Raw genomic sequence first — 23848 nt, forward strand, 5'->3', positions numbered from 1 at the left:
TTCCACGCAAGTGGCTGTTTCTTGCAGATAGCTTTCTTTTTGGCGCAGCGAGCCTTTAGTGGCCCAGATGGTGATGTCATCTGCATACATGACGTGTTGTGTGTTTTCGATTTTGCTCATTTTATGTACTAGGCCTCCCCGCAGGGGCGTCTGCATCAGCAGGCGTTTGGTGCGTTGTGACACCACGGACCGGAGCACATGAGGGTTGGATCCTCCCGCGTGTAGCCGTGCGCGGCTTAGCCGTGTCCGGGGAAAGGGGGATCCTGGAGGTTGAGCCGATGCCGGGTGCTCGGACCTTTAAGGCCCCCGGGCGGAGGCAACACACCTCTTTGGCCTCTGCTTCACGTAGAGGGCACCCCCGGACTGACCCACCCGGGGGAAATCGGTAGTTGCCTTTTCCTGTCTCTCTCTTCCTCCAGCCTTCGTCTTTCTCTCACTTTTCATCTTTCCTGTCTTCTACTTTTTTCCGCTTACTTCCAAATTTTCCAGGCAGCAAGGGTTAACCTTGTGTGAATAGCCAACCTAGGTTACTTCATATTTGGTTATAGTGGTAACGTACAGCTGGCGTTTGCAGGCCGTGTTTCGCGTGTACTGCAGCGTCCCCTTGTAGGACTCCACGGTGGGTGGCTGGCGTTACTGCCGAAATTACAATCTCCTATGGCTACTTCCTTTCCCCCACTACCTGATCGCTCCCTGAAGAGGGGGCGCACCGATGATGTTTTAGAATTTTTCGCTCGTCAAAAAGAAACTTTTCCTCGCTTCCACGTTGTCCACTCCGAAACACCAAACAAACCAGTACGAACAATATCACCATTACTCGTGTCCAAGTCTCTGACCCAAGTTCTCGGTACAGGTTACAAAGCATCCAGAATGACAAGCGGTGATCTCCTTTTGGAGCTCCGCAACCTGAAGCAATATGAAAACCTACCCAATCGAGTTTCATTTGGTGACGCCAAAGTGACAGTAACTCCGCATCGTACTATGAACACCACCCGTGGCGTAGTCTCCGATGATGATCTCTTAAAGTTGACTGAGGCTGAGCTCTTGGAGGGCTTCAGCGAGCAGAACGTCATCAACGTTAAACGAATTAAGATGAGGCGTGACAAAAAAGAAATACAGACGAAACACCTGATACTTACTTTTGGAACAAGCATCCTACCCGAGTCAATCGAGGCCGGGTATATCAAGCTCCGTGTTCGGCCATACATCCCTAATCCCCTGCGTTGCTTCAAATGCCAGCGTTTCGGTCACAGTTCACAGAGCTGCCGAGGCCGCCAAACCTGCGCGAGATGCAGTGCTCACGAGCACACTTCTGATTCTTGTGAAAACTTTCTCCACTGCGTAAACTGTGAAGGCGAGCACGCCGCGTACTCACGGTCGTGCCCATCCTGGAAAAAAGAAAAGGAAATTGTTACAATTAAAGTCAAGGAAAACGTAAGTTTCAAAGAGGCACGTAGGCGGGTATCTTTCCTGCCAAAGCACACCTTTGCCGATGTGGCGCGTCAGGGGGCAGCGCAACAACGGTCTCCGGCGGCTGTCCGACCCACAAGCCGTGAGTCCGTAGCTATGCCATCTGCCCCCGCGGCGGTTGCAGCTAGCGCTGCTCCGTCAACCCAGAATGAGGGATCATCGACCCCGAAGGTTGGCGCAGCCGGGGCTGCCCCGGCCTCCCCGGCCCCTTCCAGCGCTGGCCACAGCCGGCGCAGCCAAATCAGTCAGGGAGCCCCATCGACCTCCGGGCTGGTGGGCGCAGGGGTCTTGCCCTCCAAGGCGGGACTCTCTCTGGTAACCTCTCGCTCGCAAGAGCACGTGTCCGGAGCCTCACTAGAGGCAATGGGCACTACACCTGTCCTGAAGGCGCACCAAACGCCTAAGGAGCAGCGAGGCTCCCTCGAACGCTCCAGAAATGGCAAAACCCCGATTACAGGGCCTCGAAAGGGCTCTGTAATTTAATCTCTGAAATCTCCACAATCACTACTTCTGTTTCTGTACACACAGCACCTATTTACTATCAACATGGATACACCGATAATTCAATGGAACGTCAGAGGTCTCCTTAGAAACCTTGATGATGTACAAGAACTCATCCACAAACACAATCCAAAAGTGCTGTGTTTACAGGAAACACATTTAAAATCTATACACACACACTTTCTCCGAAAGTATGTTACATTTCGCAAAGACCGCGAGGATGCTGTCGCATCATCTGGCGGTGTAGCCATTATTGCTGACAGAAGTGTAGCGTGTCAACTTTTAAAGATCCAAACGGCCCTTGAGGCCGTGGCCGTTCGAGCCATACTTTTAAATAAACCTATTACCATCTGCTCTTTGTACATACCACCACATTATCAGCTTCACAGACGCGATTTAGAATCATTAGTAGATGAGCTCCCAGAACCCTATATGATTCTCGGTGATTTTAATGCACACAGTAGTTTGTGGGGCGATTCACGCTGTGATGCGCGAGGTCGCGTCATTGAATAGATGCTTTTCTCTTCTGGAGCATGCCTCTTGAATACAAAGGAGTCTACGTATTTTAACCTGGCTAACAAGTCATTTTCTGCCATAGATCTTAGCATTTTATCGCCGACACTTTTACCCTATTTTAAATGGCATGTGCTTAACTGAACGTATGGTCACTCCCATACGGGTTGTATGGGAGTGACCACTTCCCAATAATCCTAACTAAGCCGAAACAAGCTCAACTTCCCCCGCAGGTACCGCGGTGGAAGGTTGACTCAGCCGATTGGGAGCAGTACCGCACTCTTACACATATGACCTGGTCTGAGATGTCCGGTATAACCTTAGATGACGCTGTTGCATATTTTACAGCTTTTATACTTGATGCCGCATGTAAATGTATTACTCAAGCGAGCGGCATGGGTTCCAAACGGCGTGTTCCCTGGTGGAACGATGCATGCAGGCAAGCACGGAGGGACCAGAACAAAGCGTGGGCGATGCTTCGCGATTCTCCAACAGCAGAAAACCTGGAAAACTTTAAACATATCAAATCCCAGGCGAGGAGAACGCGCCGACAAGCAAGACGAGAGAGTTGGGCGAAGTATATAGCAAGCATCAACTCGTACACAGACGAGAGCAAAGTATGGAATAGAGTGAAAAAAGTCAATGGGCAACAAACATATTCCCTGCCTTTAGTAAATAGCCACGGAGAAAGCCTGGAAGATCAAGCCAACTCTCTTGGTGCACATTTTGAATACATATCAAGCTCCTCGCACTACTCCGAAACCTTCCTAAAGTACAAAACGCGAATAGAACAGCAAAAGTTACAAAGAAAATGTGATAAAATTGTGGCGTATAACGAACCATTCTCCATAGCAGAACTACAGGCAGCACTGAATGATTGTAATACATCCGCCCCAGGCTCAGACCGCATAATATATGAGATGTTGAAACAACTACCCTCCGAAACACAAAAAACCCTCCTTTACCTTTACAGTGTTATATGGTTTTCGGGCGAAATCCCTTTGTTTGGAAGGAGGCTACTGTAATTCCAATTCTAAAACACGGAAAGGATCCTTCCTCTGTATCAAGTTACAGACCAATAGCATTAACAAGTTGCCTCTGCAAAGTTTTCGAAAAAATGATTAACTGTCGCCTACTACACTTCCTCGAATCAAACAAATTACTCGACCCATACCAATGTGGGTTTCGGGAGGGTCGATCTACCAATGACCATCTCATACGTATCGAGGCACGTATCCGTGAAGCTTTTGTTCATAAGCAGTTTTTCATATCCGTATTCCTAGATATGGAGAAAGCATATGACACTACGTGGCGGTTTGGGATACTGAGAGACCTCTCACAGTTAGGTATACACGGTAATATGTTCAATATTATCGAAAGTTATCTGTCTGATCGCACATTCCGTGTTCGAGTGGGCAACGTTCTGTCGCGGAAACTTGTACAGGAAACTGGAGTGCCGCAGGGTGGGGTGCTCAGCTGCACGCTCTTTATAGTAAAAATGAATTCTCTTCGTCTACACATACCACGTAACATCTTCTATTCAACATATGTTGATGATGTGCAGATAGGTTTTCAATCAAGTTCTCTCGCAATCTGTGAGCGACAGGTCCACCTTGGTCTTATCAATGTCTCCAAATGGGCTGATGAGAACGGGTTCAGACTGAACCCACAAAAAAGCACATGTGTCGTTTTCTCTAGAAAAAGAGGCCTGCACCCTGATACTGAAATTGTGTTGCATGGTGAGCGTCTGCCCGTAAACAGGGAACATAATTTCTTAGGCATAATCTTAGACGCGAAATTAACCTTTATACAGCACATAAAGTATCTTAAAAACAAATGTATGAAAACAATGAATATCTTAAAGGTGCTGTCATGCACAACCTGGGGCAATGATATAAAATGTCTCATGAACCTATATAAAAGCCTCATACGCACACGACTAGACTATGGAGCCATAGTTTGCCAGTCGGCTACTCCAACTGCTCTGAAGATGCTAGACCCTGTACACCACTTAGGAATTCGCCTATCAACAGGGGCCTTTAGAACAAGCCCAGTGGAAAGCCTTTACGTTGAATCGGATGAGTGGTCACTTCATCTGCAGAGAACATATTCGTCGTTCATGTATTTTCTGAGAGTGAACGCAAACAGTGACCACCCCGCGTATTCCTCTATAAATGATTTGTTCAGTTCTCAACTTTTCCGCAACCGGCCCACAGTGGCAAAGCCTTTCTCACTGCGTGTTAGAGACATAGCTGCAGAAACAAGGGTTCCACTGCTTGAATACCACCTTATGCCCCCTGTTATACAGCCGCCGCCCTGGCGGTGGCAACCTATACACTGTGATACATGTTTCGTAGCTGTTACAACGCGCGCGCCTGTCGCGCATATCCGAATGCACTTCCTCGAATTACAGCACAAATATTCCTCTCCTGAATTTTTTACTGACGCATCGAAGTGTTATTCTGGCGTGTCTTACGCAGCCGTCGGCCCATCCTTTTCGGATTACGGTGTTCTGCATCCTAGTACAAGTATTTTCACAGCAGAGGCCTACGCGATATTGGCCGCCGTTAAACACATTAAAGAAAATAATATCCCAAAGGCAGTTATATACATAGATTCATTGAGCGTCGTAAAGGCTTTGAAAACTGTCAAAAAATATCAAAACCCTAACATTGTATCTCTTTACTCAGCATTACTAACCACCTATGCGTCCAAGCAGCAAATCGTGGTATGCTGGGTGCCGGGGCACCGAGAGATAGAGGGAAACGTGCTGGCTGATCAGCAAGCCACATCGGTCCACGCGAACGGTTCCAACTCTTCCACGACTGTCCCTGTAATGGACCTCAAGCCCTCAATAAGAAAAAAGTTAAGGGCTTTCTGGCAGCGCTTGTGGGACAAACAAACAGAAAATAAACTACATGTTATCAAGCCGTATCTTGGTAACTGGCCGCCGGTATCAAAGAATCGCCATACAGAAGTGACACTTTGCAGACTCAGGATAGGACACACATACAGCACACACACATACCTCTTGTCCGGTGGCGATCCACCCATGTGTGATAAATGTGGTGAGCCACTTACCGTGCTTCACATCCTGCTGCAATGTACTGAATTAGACGCAAATAGGAAAAAGCATTTTCCATTACCACACCGGCAACAAATTCCACTTCATCCTCTTATGATCATAGGCATAGAACCGCTCCTTAAATATCAATCCTTGTTAGAATTTTTAAAAGATGTGCAAAATTTTCATGTTATATCACCAGGAAGTCCGTAGCACGGCCTCTTACCTGAAGTCTCGGCTGCGGTAACTGCATTAAGAGAAAGCACCTGCCTCCCAGCCTTTGGGCTCAAAGGCCTCCCGGAGGCACAGGTGCTATTTCCATGTTCTTGCATTTTAGCACCATGTTCATTTATCATGCATACTATCTCCATAGACAACTACATGTATCACTATAATAATTTTATTTCATATATCATTTTATGCTTCTATCATACGGATTGATTTTAGGCCACTTTACAGCCGTGCTACATCCCACCATCGCCACTCACAAATCAGCGCTTAACCGAACATTATAAGTCATGGCGCTCTTTGGCCACACCTGGCCCTTGCGCCACTAAACAACACACATTCATATGTACTAGGCCAATCATTGCGATCTTAAAGAGTGTCGGGGAAATTACTGAGCCTTGGTGTGTGCCCTTGTTTGGTGTGGGGGATATTTGTGATTGGATCTCTCCCAAACTTATTCTTGCTGTTCTATTGGAGAGGAAGGCCTTTGACGTATCCGTGTACTTTCTTCCCTGAGTCTACGCTGTTAAGGCCTTCTAGTATTGCCGCGTGGCTGACATTATCAAAAGCTGCTGTTATGCCTAGTGCCATTAAAACGTGTTCTCCTTTGTATGGGATGTTGCTGAGAACTTCATGTTTAATTTGGAGAATGATATCCTGTGTCGATAGCTTGGTTCGGAAACCGAACATACTATGGGGGTATAGCTCGTTTTCCTACATGTAATGTTGTAATTCTTTTTTTACTTTCCTCTCATATAGTTTTCCTAAGCACGATGTGAGGGAGATTGGAGTTTTTCTTAAATTTGTCTAAGTTTGTCTTAAGTCTGGTTTGGGAATTATTACAATGTCGGCGTGTTTCAGTTCCTCTAGTACCGTTTCCGCAGCCCAGTGTTCGTTGAGTAAGGTGGTGAGCTGTTCCACCAGTTCGTCCCCTAGGTTTCGAATGAGTGAATTTCTGATTTTGTCCGCGCCCGCTCCTGTATTCATTTTTACGCTTCTTATGGCCGCGTAACCTCTTCGTCCAGCAGCTCGTTTTCTTTGCCTTTGTATTGCTGTGTGTATGCCACCGCGTTGTCATGTCCGAAACATTTGACTCTGACCTGCTCTAGCAGTTCAGAGTCCTGTGCCTCGAATTGGTGTACTAGGCGTTGAATGGCCTATTGTTTTCAGATTTTGTTTTCGTTGGGTCTAGGAGCGCCTTGAGAATAAGCTGCTACGTGAACTTAGTGTAACTGAATGACCTCTACATAACTTCGCTTCTAGAAAACACTCAGACGAAGGAGCGTGCCACTGTGGGCTCCCAATCACGTTATCGCTGGCTTGCATCCTTCAAAGATTGCTGAGTTGTGCAAGATAATTGAAACGTAATTTTTCTTGCAGTTAATCTCGACCTTCGACTATGTTGTGGCTATATCTGATGCGGACAATGATACAATTTTTGAGTGCATGTCTGCAAAACGACTCGAATATGACCCGGCGGTATTGTCAGCCACATACCTCTGGGTGTTCCCGTCAACAGGGTAAGTACATTCTCTTAGGCGAAAAGAAAGTGCGAAGCAAAAATGAAAATAAGTATATCCTGAAATATATATGGATCTCAGTTAAGTATCCAACGTGTTCTCGTCATTGGCGGTTCTGCTGTATCATATTAAACGGCTATCGCCCTGTGCACATTAACGCGTAACCAAGATGCATTCCCGAAACATAACTGCGCTGTAGGAAATGCAGTGCTCCTTCGTAATCGTACGTGCATTGGGAGTGAAAATGGTGACTTGCCTTCTTCGTTCTTGTATGAATGGTAACGTCATTTGTCTAATCGTCAGTAATCACTTTATCACTCTGCGTACGTTCTTAGTATCCGAATGTGCTTAGCATCAGAATGGTTGGCTGTTATGTGCCTGTGTACCACTCCATTTCATGTATGATTTCTATTATCTCTTGCTGTTGTTTACTTTGTGTTATCTATTGCTAAAAATGTGTACATTGTATATTATTCCTATTAAAAGCGGGTATAAATTATAGGCGTTACAAGCGTCTTGGCCATCGAATTCCAACTCGGCATCACTCCTAGTTATCATTAAGGAAATTCATTGTGTCTACCTTTAGCTCTTATACCTTTGTGATAACTGTCACTGCGTTGAGTTCTTGTTTGTTCTGCCGTGTGATGCTTATGTATTATTATACTTGCATGTAAAATCCATACGCCCACGTGCTATGGTCTTGGAAAAAAATTGGCGCTATTCAAAATAAAATAGTAATAATGATCACATCAATACCTCCACGCTGTTCTATCTGGGGTCTGGAAAGCTTGCAATAATTTTGCATATTTAGCTCTCAAAGGAACCATTTATAGGAACCAACTGCAGCTTCTCTATTGCAGTGTTTCCTAAAGGCTAGTATGTTTGTGGACCTACGTCAGAGAGACAAAGAGAAATGTGTCGCAGGCTTCCCGGTTCTCGAGGTAGCCGATATCGTTTTCACAATGACCGTATTAGGTGGGGCTGCATTATTACTAGTTAGAGTTACGTGCGTTCTCCATAGTGATATGAAATCTTGTTTTATTTGGTATGGGCAAACATTTTTTTAAAAGCGCATTGACTCGCTAGTGGCCAGTTAATAAGGCAAAGAGCACGAAATAGTTTTCAAGGTGTTGTCTTTTGCCAAGGACGTTACAAAGCATAATATGTTAATAAGATATGTGCTTACAAAATCTTTTGGTAGCAATTCAAACCGAAGCTTAGTTTTCAAGAAGCTCTGAACTGCCGTGATTAACACGAGCTCTTCAACTTGACCAAGATAAAACGGGACAGCATGCCGAAAGACGCCGGGATCAAGTATGGTACTTCAGACGTGCTCCTTCGACATAGGCAGGTATTACCGTAATTGACGGAAGTCTGTGAACGTAGTGAATTCCTAGTCGAGAAGCATTTTTGCGTCTAACGCATTAACCTTAAGCGTTCCAGATTCTGCTGTAAACTAAGTATATCCTGAGTTAGATATCGTTGCGCAGAACATCCGAGGGAACAGTATTGCAGTGCAGTAGGCTTATAGATTTTTAGAGCAACTTCTCTACTACTGATGGAATAATAGATACCAGAATTTTTTTTTGTGCTAGAACATAAAAACAACCTTGTGACTGACACAAAGTTTAGGTTTGCTTATTTTGACATAACACTTATTTGCTTCCCTGATTGGCCGAAGGAGTTTGCACACGCTCGTAAGAAGATCGTGAGAAGATTCGAGCTATGATGCAGCGGCTTGCTTAATTCCGTAGGCGTTCTGTAAGGCGTGAGGAAGGAGAGCATGCAATATCGGCTACGATTGCCTGATGCAGTAAGTTATAAAATAAAAAGAAATGCCCTAGCGTACGCAGGTTTCTATGCACACTAAAGAACCGTCCGTGGCGACGGCTAATACATAGTTCTCCACTATGCTCCAAAAACGACTTGAGATTTGACTTGCTTACTTTGCAGGAACGTTCACTATTTGCATTTAGGTGTGCATTCACACTCAGTGTATTCGCAATTTATTTGCTATTGTTTTTAAGTATGACAAAGAGCGGCCGTTGTCGGTGGCAGAAATGAATTCCTTAATGCGGTGCATCGGAAGCGATGTGGTATGAAAATTCACAGGAAAGATGAGTATTAGATAGGGAGTGGCAAAATTTTTTCTGAACCAAACACAAATATTGTCATGCAGCGTTCATGTACAATAAACTGCAGCGACATCTGCAACTCTGGTTATTATATATAATAGGGTAGGCTACTAACTGCTTCTGGATAATTATGTGCATGAAGTAGTGCTTTCCAGTATGGTCAAAGAGAATAGAACATTCAACGTTACAGAATGTGAAGCTGTTGCCTGATCAATTACGGGCTAAGCAGAAATGGTCAGCAAGACAGAATTGAGGCATACAACGAGTACAAAGCAATATTTATTTCCTCCACAGGCTGCAAGTTCCCATTTTTATACAACCGGGTGGCCCCGTAGGGACAGTTCAGTTTACGATACCACAAGGTGAGGAACATATCTGGCTTTACAGCACCTGCGTTCACACTATACACTCTGTTGAGTTATAACATCATGAAGCGGGCACCCAAGTTTATCTGTTTAGAGTTGAATAAGTTATTTCGCAAAGGCATGGAACGTATAACATTTTTTTTCTGTGATGTGCTAGAAGTGCTCATTGTGCACTTCGACATCATTTGGAGGAAATTGCAGATGACAACGTTATGTGCTGCTTTACAGCTTTTGAAAGCGTTCGTTATAAATTTTGCACGTTTGCACAGCGAATATTATAAATGTTGAAATCTAAAAATATATTTTATCGAGAGGGTGATAAAAAGCGTATCACCAGGTTACAAATGAAGTGTTGAAACAATAAAACTTTCCTTCTTTTATGAAATCTTGCAGATGAAACTCCGAAGGAAGCCATTGTATACTATTCAAACTACGAGAACTGCGTGGTCATTAGTGTGGAGCTCTACGGAAACCGTAAGGAATACGACGGACATGTCTTCGCGCACGCGCGTGTGTTTGTGTGTTCGTGTGTGCGTTTGTGTGTGCGTTTATGTGCTGGCGTCGGCAGCAGGCTTAGTACCAGTTACAATGGCAAACATTGGCTCAAGCTGCAGAAAGTTAAAAATTATGGACAGTACCAGCACGTGTGTTAACGCAAGTCTCTGAGGGATCGCACACCTCTAAAGATAATGCTCCGAGTGGTCATACCAATGAATAAGTAATGGCCACGCTCTCACATGATCCTGCGACTGGCAATAGGTCGCAATTTGCTCTCATTTGGAGCAAATGACGGATCACAAGCAATGCAAAGAAAATATTTCTCAGCGCAGTCGAAAAAAATAAAATTGCAGTTTAGTAATCCTTCAGTCGTTTGCATTGAATTTGGAAGTACAGGGTTGTTTCTGCTTGTACAGACTTGCTTGCACATACATTTTCTGCAAGTAAAGACTTGTTTCTATACGTACTGTGCACACGATGACTAGACAAAACCTCTGAGTGGAATGGCGCATAACGCTAAACAAAGAATCTCGAGCACTGCCACAAGAGAGAAAATAATCACATTGTATGATCACTACCAGTGCTGCAATACATACAATTACACGGCCTACTATTAGGTGGTGTGGGTGGTTACAGTCATCACATAATACAACACTTTAACCTGACGCGAACGTATCCTTACAGGAAAAGCAGACATCTGTAGTCTTCGTACACTTTGGCTGCAAGAACAATTACTTAAAGCACAGACACAGCAGGAATATAGTTTGGTTACAAGAGCAAAGTACTTAAAAGAGCACACAGCAGGAATATCAGGGTGGCAGCAGTGGCAGCAAACACATGTTTAAGAACGAGCGCGAGAGGAAACACCAACCAGCAAAAAGCAAAGTAACAGTTTAGCGTTGTTCCTTCCTGCCACCGCTGCCGCCAATTGTGGGATGGTCCGCGCCGACCATCCTTTTATCTTCCCGGTCGTCGGCCTGAAGCGCCACGGGTGGTTTGGGCCAGCTCAATGATTGGGTCATAGAGAAAGGAATACAACAAGAGCGGACACTCCCATAGAGCCCAGCGGCCGAATTAACTGCAGCGCACCAAGCCGTGGATGTTAAAACCTTAAGCACACTTCCGGTTTCGGTTTTGTGCGCGCGAGTTTGGATACTAGCTGGTGCGCGTCACGCCGGCTGCGTTATTTTTGTTTGCTTTCGCAGCAAATATTTATTTATATATTTATTTTTTATTTAATAAGTATTTATTTGCAAACCATATTAAGTAAAATTGATTGCGAACGATCTTTACAAGGCTCCATTGAATATGTGCCACGTGCAATTTCATAAAGACGCTAGACACCTTGTGAAATGAGGCAAAATTAACGTTTATTTTATTCTTTATAAATGCTCGTCGGGGGCTTTTTGTGCGTTCATCCAACGTTGTGGCACCAGGTAAGCAGCAGTAGTTTCCGCAGGAAGCTCCACCAGACGACATGTGCTGAAACAATTACAAGCGTTATTTCGGTATTAACATGCAAGAATAATGCCTGTAGAGGCGAAGCGTGCGAAAGTGGTGAGTGGGCGGCATTACAAACAAAAGCAGTTCGTATTTACACACACGGCGTAGAAAACACCCGACTCATCCCAAGCAATACCGTACATACCACAAACACATTCTAATTCCAAGCATTCCACTCTCCCCAATACTTATTTCCTGCACTTTAATAGCACGAATGCGCGGGCAACGGCGCGTTTCGCGAACTTGGCTACAACCGACGCGATAGTACCCTACGAGTACACAGAGGTGGCCACAACACAGGCTCTCAACGAGAGCATGCTGGACGCTCGCAGAATTCCTTCTACTCGCACTCAAGACAAAATGCGTGGGTGCCGTTCAGAAGACAGAATTTTCGAGTTACTACTTCCTGGCGTTTAAGCTCCTTGGCTTATCTCTTGTGCGTCCTGCAAGCGCAAGCAACGCACTCCCGTGTTATCACTCTTGACGATTGCTCTTCGCGTTTTCGACAAGCGTGGGTACCGAAAGAAGGCTTAAATTGTTGCGGGGACATAAAAATTGCCACAAACTTGTCGCAGTAAGATTCAGTACGCGCCAAACTAACTTTTTCACGACGGCCGAGCTGCTTTTTGCTGCGTCATGACAGGCGCGGCGAGCGGGTCGCATAACATAAAAGTTCGAAAATAATTTTAAACAATGTTGGGCGTCAGAGAAAGAAAAGCGCCATGAACTTGTCAGTGCATTAAAGCGCTAAACCCCGCACCACGGCCGAGCTGATTTTCGCTAACCGAGTCACAGCGCCAGGCGCGCCCACTGCGCTCGAAAGGTCGCCCAAAAAGTAATGGAATTAGTTTCAATAATGTTGGCAGTCAGATAAAGCGCCAAAACTTATCGCAGTAAAATTCAGTACACGCGAAACTGCGTCACAGCACCCTGTGCGACTAGCGTGCCCAAAAACTACCGAAATTAGTTAAAATAATATTGGGGCTTATAGCAAGCGTCGCAAACATCTCCCAGTACGATTCTTTAATTCAACTTAACTGCTCCACGACGGCCACGCTGTTTTTCGTTAACTGCGTCACAAGTCTAGCCTAGGTGCCGGGCTAGTAAGCCTAATTGCTTGAAGTGCGTCACAGACTGTCGAACAAAGTTTCTCACCTTGCCGTAGTCCAATAGTGCAGTGCTGGCATGTCGAGGTTCCGAATGAACGCAATAATTCGCCGGGAGGCCACCAAACCAGGCTAAATCCCAATATAGAAAAACAGGCAGACGGGTGCCCGAACAGTCCAACGCTCAGATGCGCGGCCGCTCTCTCGCTTCGGCGGTGTGTCTGACGAATGACGGATACATCTGGCTCGTCATTCGCCGGTTCTCCTGTCGCTAGGCAACGGAAGTAAGCCGCAAAGTTTAATTTAATTTATACGCAGATATCTTTAATTTTTCCGGGAAAGAATAGAAAAAAAAATTACCGACGATTACGTTACTTCCTAATGCGAAATTTGAGCGCAGCAAATAAGCTGTTTCACCTTTTCGATAGATTGAGGCAAAGAAATCGAGGAACACATGTATGCGCTATCACAGAAATTTTTTTTATTTTTCACACGTATTCCTTTAACAAAGACTCCACTAACAGTTCTTGACAGTCATGAAGGAAGCTTTGTGGTCGGAGAAATAGACTGATATATGTTCGACTTGGTACACCAATGCTTGATTCTCAAAGACGAGATCTATACAAGTGCCTCGCGAGGTTGTCACAGCCGTGGGACGCGTTACGAGCGAGAGGAACGGGATGTTCTCCCGCATAAGTGTCAGGAAATTGCTGTTTGTCTTTATGTCAAGCCGCCACCGATCTGGCTCTCTGATTGCCACCGCACAGGGCGAACGGCAGCGGCAATTTCGGCTCGGGCGGTGCACATATACAGATCCGCCGCCACCGATCTGGCTCTCTGATTGCCACCGCACAGGGGTTGCATTGGAGGAGGAGCGAAGAAAGGAATTAAGTTCGAGCCGGCGCTTTGACAACCGGACACTCGCAGGAAGAGGGGGGAGGGGGGCGGCGTGTACACCCAGCGGCAAACGATGGGGGCAGAAGCGCGCGCAGCAAGCGGACAACACGATAAAGGGAGGAGGGAAGAGATAGCAGCGACTGACTGATGCCGCTTACGCCGATAGTGAGTCAACCCCAGCTGCGGAGTTGGTTTCAGGGACAACGCCGCTGATGCCGACACAAACAATATGATACCCTCGCTTCCGCAGCGCTAAGAACCAGGTCTAGCCGTGGGAAGGTGGTCACGTATTCGTCGACGTGCCGGGGCCTACGTGAAATAACCGGCGCGTCGGCCACTGAAGAGCACCCTATCCGCCACACAAGAACAGGGGGGGGGGACCCTTTCCTCCTCTTTCTGCATGGCGGCGACGGTGTTCTATGCAGTCACGTTATCTTGACTCTCTAGCGGCGTCAGCGGCATCCAGCGGTATCAGTCGGTCGCTGCTAGCGCCGGGGGGATGAAAGGGGGGCGGAGCTGGTTACGAGGCCGACGACAACGCCGACGACGACGCGAAACCCAGGAACGGACTCCAAAGAGCTGCGCTCTAAAATATAACAATTTCTGTTAATCTCATTTCACATTCTTCTTTTTTTCGATGCTCGTGGCCCCAATTCGTCGATGTTAATACTATAGCGTGACGTGTTTCCTGTTTCCAATTTTCGCCGAGTGTCCGCTCTTGTTCAATCCCTTTCTCTATGATTTGGTGCCGTGTGATGATTCTGCGCAGATGGGTCCCAAGTACCGCTCAGACTGTTTCAGGGAAGGCAGCGATGCGGTAGAGTAGACGAAGCTGCAAAAAGCCGAGTCGCAGTTTAGCGTGGTTCCTTCCTGCCGCCGCTCCCGCCAAGTGTTTTAGTTCACCCATGATTTAAAGAGAAAGGCGTAAGAGGTCAGCGAGGCTGTAAAGTTTTGTTAGGCGCTTGAAATGGCGAAACATTTCTGCTGCTCGTTGGCGTAATAACAACAAAGCACACCCCAGCAGGTACATTGCAGCAAAAAGATCTTCAAATGAACCACTAGAGCAATCCATCTTTGAGACTAGAATGTTTGATGGCTGGGAGAAAAAATGGCTCTGAAAATTGTCTATAAGAGCCTGCATATGTCCCTCATTTGCACAATATTGCAGGTATTGCCACGTGGTGCCCGATAGGAATCAACGGGCATTACCCAAAGCCTAAGTAAGAACATATTGTGCAGTGCGAGAATTAGCAATAGAACACACCATTCCCAAATGAGGATCGGTACCACAGCAAACAAGCAAGCAATCTATGAGCTCCTCAGTCATGAGCTATCGCGTGTTGATGAAACGCATTACACCTACGTGTCTTGGCAAACATTAAAAGAAAAAACAGTAGCATATGAAACTCATAATCCTTAACTATGACATGTAACACGCTGTCGTACGAGCTATGCAAAAGAATTGAATCGATACTGGTTACCTTCGCTGTTAAATAACTTGCAACAATAAAATGGGGTCACCTTTGCAAGAATAGCATTGAAAGACGTTGACGACATGTTCTTGTCAAGACGTTTTATTTGTCCCTGGTTTTACCAGACTTCGTAATACTTTCTTCTTTCATCCTTTTAATTGTTGAACTTTCTGATATGTTAACTTATTACATTGTCGCGTTATTTGTTTCTTGCAAAATTTGTTTCATTGCGTCAAAACTCCTTTTTTTAGCAATAAAGGTTGCCTCTCAGTTCTGTGTTTAGGAAATTTCAACCATCATTGTAGCAGCTTCTCTATGTAATCTGATTTTCTTCGGCGAACTGCCTGTTGCTGTTATTGGCAGCCACCTTGTCAAGCTACTCGGTGTAGTAGGGTTATGTGACTGCGCCTTTATTGCTTTCAAAGAAACATAAATAAATCATTATATTGAACAGAATTGAATTTAATAGAATTAGAAGGTTTTTCAGCAGCACAATTCATGTACAACGAGTACTGAACTGGGTACAATGCATATGGCCGCGTCAATAATGTTCAATCAAACAGGTAGTGACTGCTATGGAGAGTTTGAATATAGCATAGCGTTTTAAGAACCGAAACTATGATCGCTGGCGCAACGCTATAACAATTGCCAAAAATATTAGCGCTTATCATGCTTTCACTTAGACAAAGCTCACTTTTTGTTCCTTTATAGCATAATGACCGTAGATGTGAACTTTTCATTCTGTGGTCGAAGTTAACAACACCGGTGGTCCGAAAAAGATCGATTAGGTATGTGGTTACTATAAGCGAGGAGAGCAGCTGGATTTTCTTTTCGCTTACACGAAAGCTAAAAAAATGTAGGTTCCGAGAGAATTAAGCAGAATGATCAGCGTTGTTGCCGTGTTGAAATGCGGATCTCATTTGGTAATGACGCCGTAGTGAATTGCAAGGGCAGCAGATATTCAAAAAAGTCTGATAAAAAACCAAGTACTTTGCCCCCGCGTGAAATTGATATGCGTGAAAAATATTGGCATATATAGGCTGTAAAGGTCTGAAAAAACTAATGCCAAGCAGTACAAACGCGCCAGCGCATCTCAGAGGAATTGAACTTTTTCTGCGGTATTAATTGCTAATAGCCCAAAGTACAAGCGACAAAATCATCAATGAATGCGCGTAAAGGGGACGAATTATATAAAATAAAGAGAAGGTAACTGCAGACCGAGCACGAAGATATATCATTAAGAATTGTAACCATCATAGCCTTGTTATGCGGACTTGCTTGCAATATACAGCGCAAACACGAACGCAGGTAGCGAGATGCCTTAAACAGTTGGGGTCAACCTGCCGGGAAGTCACATTCTGCGTTAAGCTATTGATATAAGTAGTAAATTCTTAACGGCGAGTTCGTTGTCACACTCTTCTAAAAGAAGATGCTGAATTTGGTGACCTCCATGACCACTTCTTATACGAATGTAAATTAAATTATAAAAAAAAATGTTAAGCTATTCATAACAATAATTATGTCGATAGAGCCGCTGTTTCATTGGCCGTTTCACAGGAAAGCTAAGTTCTTTGATCTATTCATCCTCATAAAAACAGTGTTCTACCAGGAGTGAAGTGCTAATTTATCATGTCACAGAAGAGACTAGGTTAAACAGATTATATATTGTCGAGTCTTTCTTAGCATCATTTAAAACCTTAATTGCAATAGTCCTCCAAATACAAACGGCTCTAATGTCAAACCGCGAAGTCTGAAAAGCAATGCAAATAAGGAACAATAGTAAAAACGTGCGCTCTAATTATTTACCTTTCTTTTTATCCTGATGCACAGAATGCATACTGTGGACCAATACAGCGGTTAAGGACAATGTGCCGCAAGACTGCATCGACCATTTTGTGGACACGTGTGGAGTCATCGTGCCAAAACACAGCCGAGACTTGTGCCCCGACGGCGAAGGAGACTACTAGTGTTGAAAGAAGCGCTCCAAAAGATGACATCACTAAATGAACGTTTGTTAAGCTCATCATCACAATAAAGGTATATAGATAAACAGGAAAAAATAAACTGCTTGCAATGTTCTGAGTGATGTTACACATGGCGGAGCGAATAATGTAAGACGTCTAGTACTCTTTTATGTTACATATGCGACACATATCTTTTTTATATTTAAGGCGTCTTTACCTTTTAAATTATTTATGTGTGTATTTGTTGCTGATCGAAGCTGCAGCTTCTCCGTAAATACATTTAAATTTAAATGCACAATACACAAAGCGACCGATTTAGACAAAATATTCTCTTGCGCAGGTATTTTACAACAGAAAAATTAAGCGTCAGCGCTGTTTATAACCAACGGGGAACAGTTTTGTGAAGAAAAGGCGACATTTAGAGGAATTTGCAGTGCAAAGGCGATGCTTAGATTGTGGATCTCATATCGTGCTTGATTCTGTATTTGTCGTGCCTTATATGCTAATACTTGACTTGCAAGTCCTGTTCTACCTTTTAGAGCATGAAGTCAACTTCGGGGGAAAAATTTGTCGACCGTAATGAGTACAGATTACTAGCCTATGGTGAAGAGCACACATTTCTAGGCAAATTATAGCCTCATAATATGCGTTACATTCTTATTATGTTTAAAAGAAAGGGAACCTGGATGTCGCGGCAACACTCAAAACATTTATTTGCTTAAACGCAGCGATACTATCTTTGGTAGTAATCTGAGTGAGTGCCTGAATTCTGCAATGAAAGAAAACTAATGACTATGTGAATTGTCGGAGAACAGTGACTGAATAATAAAAAGCAACTACCCGTTCCCAATTCACACGCCTTGCTATAAAACAAGCCATATCAGGAATTCTTGCAAGATTTCACTTGATGTGGTGGACTGCATGCCTAACTATGTGAGGAATAGGTGTGCAAAGCGTCAAAAAAATCAGGTTTTTTAAAGAAAAAAGTTAACCGTAGACGATTGCACTTCATAAATATATCTTCGAATGACATTCTTACGGAAGTCCAAAATTTATACACGATAGGGCCCCGGCTGCCGCACGAGGCGTTTCGATGTGTTCGCGCGCCCCGGTGCGCTGTGCATTTCGGAGGCCACGCACAGGGTTCGCGGTGGCGGCGGTGGATGGCGCTCAATGTTCTTAAAGAATCGCGAAAGAGGGGTCCAGTTGGGGTCCAGTCACTACGCTCATTCAATGCTAAAGCATAACCGTCAACAGCCATGAGGCCTGTTCTTTCTTTTGACTGACCTTTGCAAATTATGAAGACAAGACATGGTCCTCTTTTGCGGCATCTTCTTCTATTGAGCTTGCGAGATCACTCGCAGTAACTAGCAATATGGCAAAGAAAGTCGCTTGCAAAAATGTGATAAGCTTGCCTAGAAAAATCCTCCTTCCGAAGCCTTACTATTATATTTCAAAGCAACCAGAATAGCTATCGCAAATAGAGACGGATTTCATGATCCCTTCCTTATTTCGTTCCTCACGCTTTTATTGCGGTCACAATTATAAGAAAACTCCGGAGGCACTTTGCCGTCGGCGTCGTTGTGGCCCTGAAGTTGCATATGAGTGAAAGCATATAAAGGTGATCCAGCGTACGCGGTTCAACCTCGCGTGAGCGAGCGAGGAACGCGGCCAGGATACGCGCCCTCTCCTGTGGCGCGCGATGCATGGGGCGTCAGGCGAGGGAGGAGGGGCGTTCGTGAGTTGAGTTGTTGAGTTGAGTGGTTGTAGGCTACTGGTGGAATTAGCTTGCAGTTGCTGCTGGCAAGTGCGCCACCGTAGCGACACTTAAAACAAATAAATCACAGAAATCAGACACAGACCTCACAATTACAATTAGTCACTCCTAATGCCAACATGTGGAGGCCAAACGCGTGTCCTGCAGGTAATTTAAAGGAAGGCGGAAACCTGGTTCCTACACAACTGGTTCCCACGCGGGAAAACAATGTCCTGAAGAGAACTGTGGTGAGTTCCTATCTTCCTGAGGGACCCGAATAACAGACTACGCGTTATACAGAGTACAGCACATAAGGTAATGTACAATGTCCCCGCACACACCACACTTTGAACATAATGGAGACAACGCCAGGCTAGTCTTATACATCTATACCAGTGTACCAGCAGAGCCCGTGCGAACGTGGAGCTTTAAAGTGGCTTCGCTTGTTTTGAGGCCCTTGGTCACACATGTCTTTTCAGGTGAGCTCCACAAAGAACTGAATTGGCAGAACACCGCTTATCTGAAGAGACTCTGATCCTCTTGAGGCACTTTTCTCAATGGATTCCTGACAGTGCTCTATGGGGGAGGCTGTCCGCCCTCTCGTTGCCTATGATTCCTATGTGTGAGGGCACCCATTGGAAACGTATGGAAAAGCCTTTGATATGGAGATTGTGCACCGAGCGTAGGGAGCTAAGACATAAGGCCTCAGTCGGGAACACGTGTTCTAACCTTTGAAAGGCAGATTTCGAATCTGTAAGAATGACGACAGGTTGAGGCGTACAAAACCATAGCTTCTTTTGTGCTGCCTCAATTGCAACGCTTTCGGTCATTGTGGAGGACACGGCTGCAGTGAAGCGAACAGACCAGCCATACTTCAAAGAGGGAATGAGTAAAGCAGCTGCAATAGATCCTCTGACTTTGTGCATAGAGCCATCAGTAAAAATTTGAAGATGACGTGCAAATTCAGCCTCAAGGTTTTCCAGTGCGAGCGAACGCGTGGCCGCCAAGGGAGAACTCCGCTTAGCGCCAACGTGAGGAGTTGTCAACGAACAATCAAGGCTCGCGAATGACCAAGGTGGTTTCAACCTGTTAGTTCGACCTCTAGCGTCAAGACCCAGGTAACCAAGAGTATTAAGGGCCAAGTACGCTCGGAGCTCCGATCATTTTCGAAGGCGCTGTAGAAGGGCTTGCCGGGCTACCGTCTGTTTGAGGTGGTCAATTTGCATCAATAACCTTTGTGGAGTGACTAGGCTAAGGGTCTAGACTCATAAATTACTGAATCGGCAGGAGCAGTCTGCGGAACGCCAAGAGCCCTACGTAAGCCATTTCTGTGCAAAACCTCAAGTCGTTGCAGCTGTGACAGCGAGGGGGAAATTAAAGGGAGCTCATACATTATTCGACTCGTCACAAGTGCATCGTGCAGCCTGATCCTAGAAGAAAGGTGATTTCCCCATCGCTCACTTTCAGCTCTATGGATCAGATTGAGACGCGAAGATAGTGATGTCACAATCGGGTCCACAGCTCGTCGCCACTGTAGACGGTAGTCAATAATGACGCACAAAAAGCGCTTGTGCTTCAATTGGCGAAGGTAAGATTGATCAAGGCCTATCTTCAGCCGCGCATACCGTCTTCCTCTACCTGGAAACATAATGAAGCCATATTTTTCCACCGAGAGAGTCAACCAAGCACCTTGAAGGTAATCTTGAACTGAAAGTAATCCCTGTCGAGCTATCAGAGCTAAACGCTTGTGTTGATATCCGGTTAACCAAAGACAAATGTCGTCCACATATATCGATATATGGGCATGCCTGCAATGTTATTGCACTTTAGCGGGAAGACCAGCCATTACAACATTAAAGAACGTTGGGGAAAGAACACTTCTCTGAGATACACCTTGCGATAGCGCCCTTTCGAGGCTTACGATACTTCCTAACCACACTTGAATTTTATGTTCACAAAACTCACATCACGGTACCTCCAAAGGGCCCGTGAACTAATCTCAATCTCTTAAACACACAGCACCCAACACATTTATCCTAATGGAAACAAATACTACAGTGGAGTGTACGAGGACTTCTACATAACCTGGACGACGTTAGAGAACTACTACAGAAACATAATCCAAGGTTGCTGCGTGTTCAAGAGAAACATCTGAAACCTGCACAGACAAACTTTCTACGTCAGTACACAATCTATCGTAAAGACAGAACGAGGCTAACGCCTCCGTCGGTGTTGCGGTAGTTACGGACAAGTCTGTAGTTTGCTCGCGAGCACATCGACCTCCACACGCTCCATGAGGAAGTGTCAGTTCGGGCACCCCTTTTTAAGGAAGGGGTGACTGTGTGTTCTATATACTTACCACCTAACTATCATCTGCGATAAACTGATTTTTATAACCTAATTAATCAGCTTCCTAACCCCTACATACTCGATGTAAGTGACCAATTTGCTGTAACATTAAACTGGATGACTGTGCTTGAGAACCCTCCGTATATTCCTCGATGTAAATTAGCATCGGCGGATTGGGAGCATTTTAAAGAATCATCTAATTTACCACCAGATTTTATAAATAATTTTACTATAGATGATGCCGTTGCATATTTTGCCGCTTTTATTATTGATACAGCCGAAAAGTTTATCCCGCAGAGGAATGGTGGTTCACCAACAAGACATGTTCCCTGGTGAAACGAAGATTGTAGAGCTGCGCGAAAATGAGAGAACAAGGCATGGGGCGTATTGGGCAGATCGCCTAATGCCGAAAATCTAATTCAGTCTAAACAAATTACATTAGAGGGAGGGCGGACACGACGTCAGGCTGAGAGAGAGAAAACTGGGTGAGGTTCCTCTCCGCCATTAATTCATACACACAGGAGGCAAAAGTGTCGAATATCTTGAGAAAGCTAAAAGGGACGCAAATCGATCCGTTGTCTGGTGAACTAACAAGGGGATACCTTGCAAGATCAGGCAGACTCTCTTGCGGAACACTTTGAGCGTGGGTCGAGCTCAATAGACTATTCTGAATCTTTCCTTAAATACGAAGAAATAGAAGAACTTAAGCCATTTGTCCGTTAATGCAGACACGCCCAAGCGTATAAGCGGCCATTCAGTATGGCCGAGTTGAGAGCTGCGTTGATCTCATGCAAGAGCACTGCACCAGGACCTGACCAAGCCATGTATGGCATGATCATAAACTTGCAAACTGACACACAAGTTACACTACTCACACTCTTCAACAATATTCGGGCTGCCGGATACCTTCCATACAATTGGAAAGAAGCGATTGTGGTCAATTTTTTGAAGCAGGGGAAAGGCAGTACCATGGCGGCAAGTTATTGCCCGATAGCTCTTACAAGCGGCCTGCGTAAGCTTTTAAAAAAAAAGATTATTCGCAGATGCATTTCCTTGAACTCATCAATATACTCAACAATATATCCGCGATGCATTTGTACATAAACAGTTTTTCTTGTCAATATTCCTCGATATCGAGAAGGCGTTACTGGATCATGCGGTACTTGTCTGGAATGGGCATCTGTGCAAATATGCTGAAAATAATTGAAAGTTATTTGTTCAATCATATCTCTCGCGTGAAATCGGCAACCTATTGTTGCGACCTTTTACACAAGAAGCAGGTGTACCCCAGGGTGGCGTGCTTAGTTGTACGTTCTTTATTGTGAAGATGAACACGCTTCGTGCTGCATTACCACCTGCCATTTTTTATTCCGTCTACGTGGGCGAGATTAAAATCGGCTTCAAATCCTGTTGCCTGGCAGTATGCGAAGACAGATTCAGGAATCAGGAATCAGGAACACCTTAGACTTCTGTCAACCAAAGGACCAGGCAGGATTCCGTAAAGGCTACTCAACAATAGACCATATTCACACTATCAATCAAGTTATAGAGAAATGTGCAGAATATAACCAACCCTTATATATAGCTTTCATTGATTACGAGAAAGCGTCTGATTCAGTCGAAACCTCAGCAGTCATGGATGCATTACGGAATCGGGGTGTAGATGAGCCATATGTAAAAATACTGGAAGATATCTATAGCGGCTCCACAGCCACCGTAGTCCTCCATAAAGCAAGCAACAAAATCCCAATACAGAAAGGCGTCAGGCAGGGAGATACGATATCTCCAATGCTATTCACAGCGTGTTTACAGGAGGTACTCAGAGACCTGGATTGGGAAGAATTGGGGATAAAAGTTAATGGAGAATACCTTAGTAACTTGCGATTCGCTGATGATATTGCCTTGCTTAGTAACTCAGGGGACCAATTGCAATGCATGCTCACTGACCTGGAGAGGCAAAGCAGAAGAGTGGGTCTAAAAATTAATCTGCAGAAAACTAAAGTAATGCTTAACAGTCTCGGGAGAGAACAGCAATTTACAATAGGCAGCGAGGCACTGGAAGTCGTAAGGGAATACATCTACTTAGGGCAGGTAGTGACGGCGGATCCGGATCATGAGACGGAAATAATCAGAAGAATAAGAATGGGCTGGGGTGCGTTTGGCAGGCATTCCCAAATCATGAACAGCAGGTTGCCATTATCCCTCAAGAGAAAAGTATATAATAGCTGTGTCTTACCAGTACTCACCTACGGGGCAGAAACCTGGAGGCTTACTAAAAGGGTTCTACTCAAATTGAGGACGACACAACGAGCTATGGAAAGAACAATGATAGGTGTAACGTTAAAGGATAAGAAAAGAGCAGATTGGGTGAGGGAACAAACGCGAGTTAATGACATCTTAGTTGAAATCAAGAAAAAGAAATGGGCATGGGCAGGACATGTAATGAGGAGGGAAGATAACCGATGGTCATTAAGGGTTACGGACTGGATCCCAAGGGAAGGGAAGCG

The 23848-nt window shown here is 45.0% G+C and overlaps 1 protein-coding gene across 1 annotated transcript in view; it reads left to right on the forward strand.

Moving 5' to 3' along the window:
* The window catches only part of LOC142584788 (uncharacterized), a 46845-nt gene extending 29494 nt beyond the window's left edge, over window positions 1-17351 (forward strand). The window contains exons 2-5 of the mRNA XM_075695051.1: window positions 7157-7296; window positions 9726-9793; window positions 10190-10270; window positions 17103-17351. Coding sequence (XP_075551166.1) covers window positions 7157-7296; window positions 9726-9793; window positions 10190-10270; window positions 17103-17239 — 426 coding nt within the window. The 3' untranslated portion in view covers window positions 17240-17351. The remainder of the gene's footprint in view (window positions 1-7156; window positions 7297-9725; window positions 9794-10189; window positions 10271-17102) is intronic.
* Window positions 17352-23848: the final 6497 nt, after the last annotated feature.

This window comes from Dermacentor variabilis, chromosome 6 (assembly GCF_050947875.1).
Source record: "Dermacentor variabilis isolate Ectoservices chromosome 6, ASM5094787v1, whole genome shotgun sequence".
NCBI lineage: Eukaryota > Metazoa > Arthropoda > Arachnida > Ixodida > Ixodidae > Dermacentor > Dermacentor variabilis.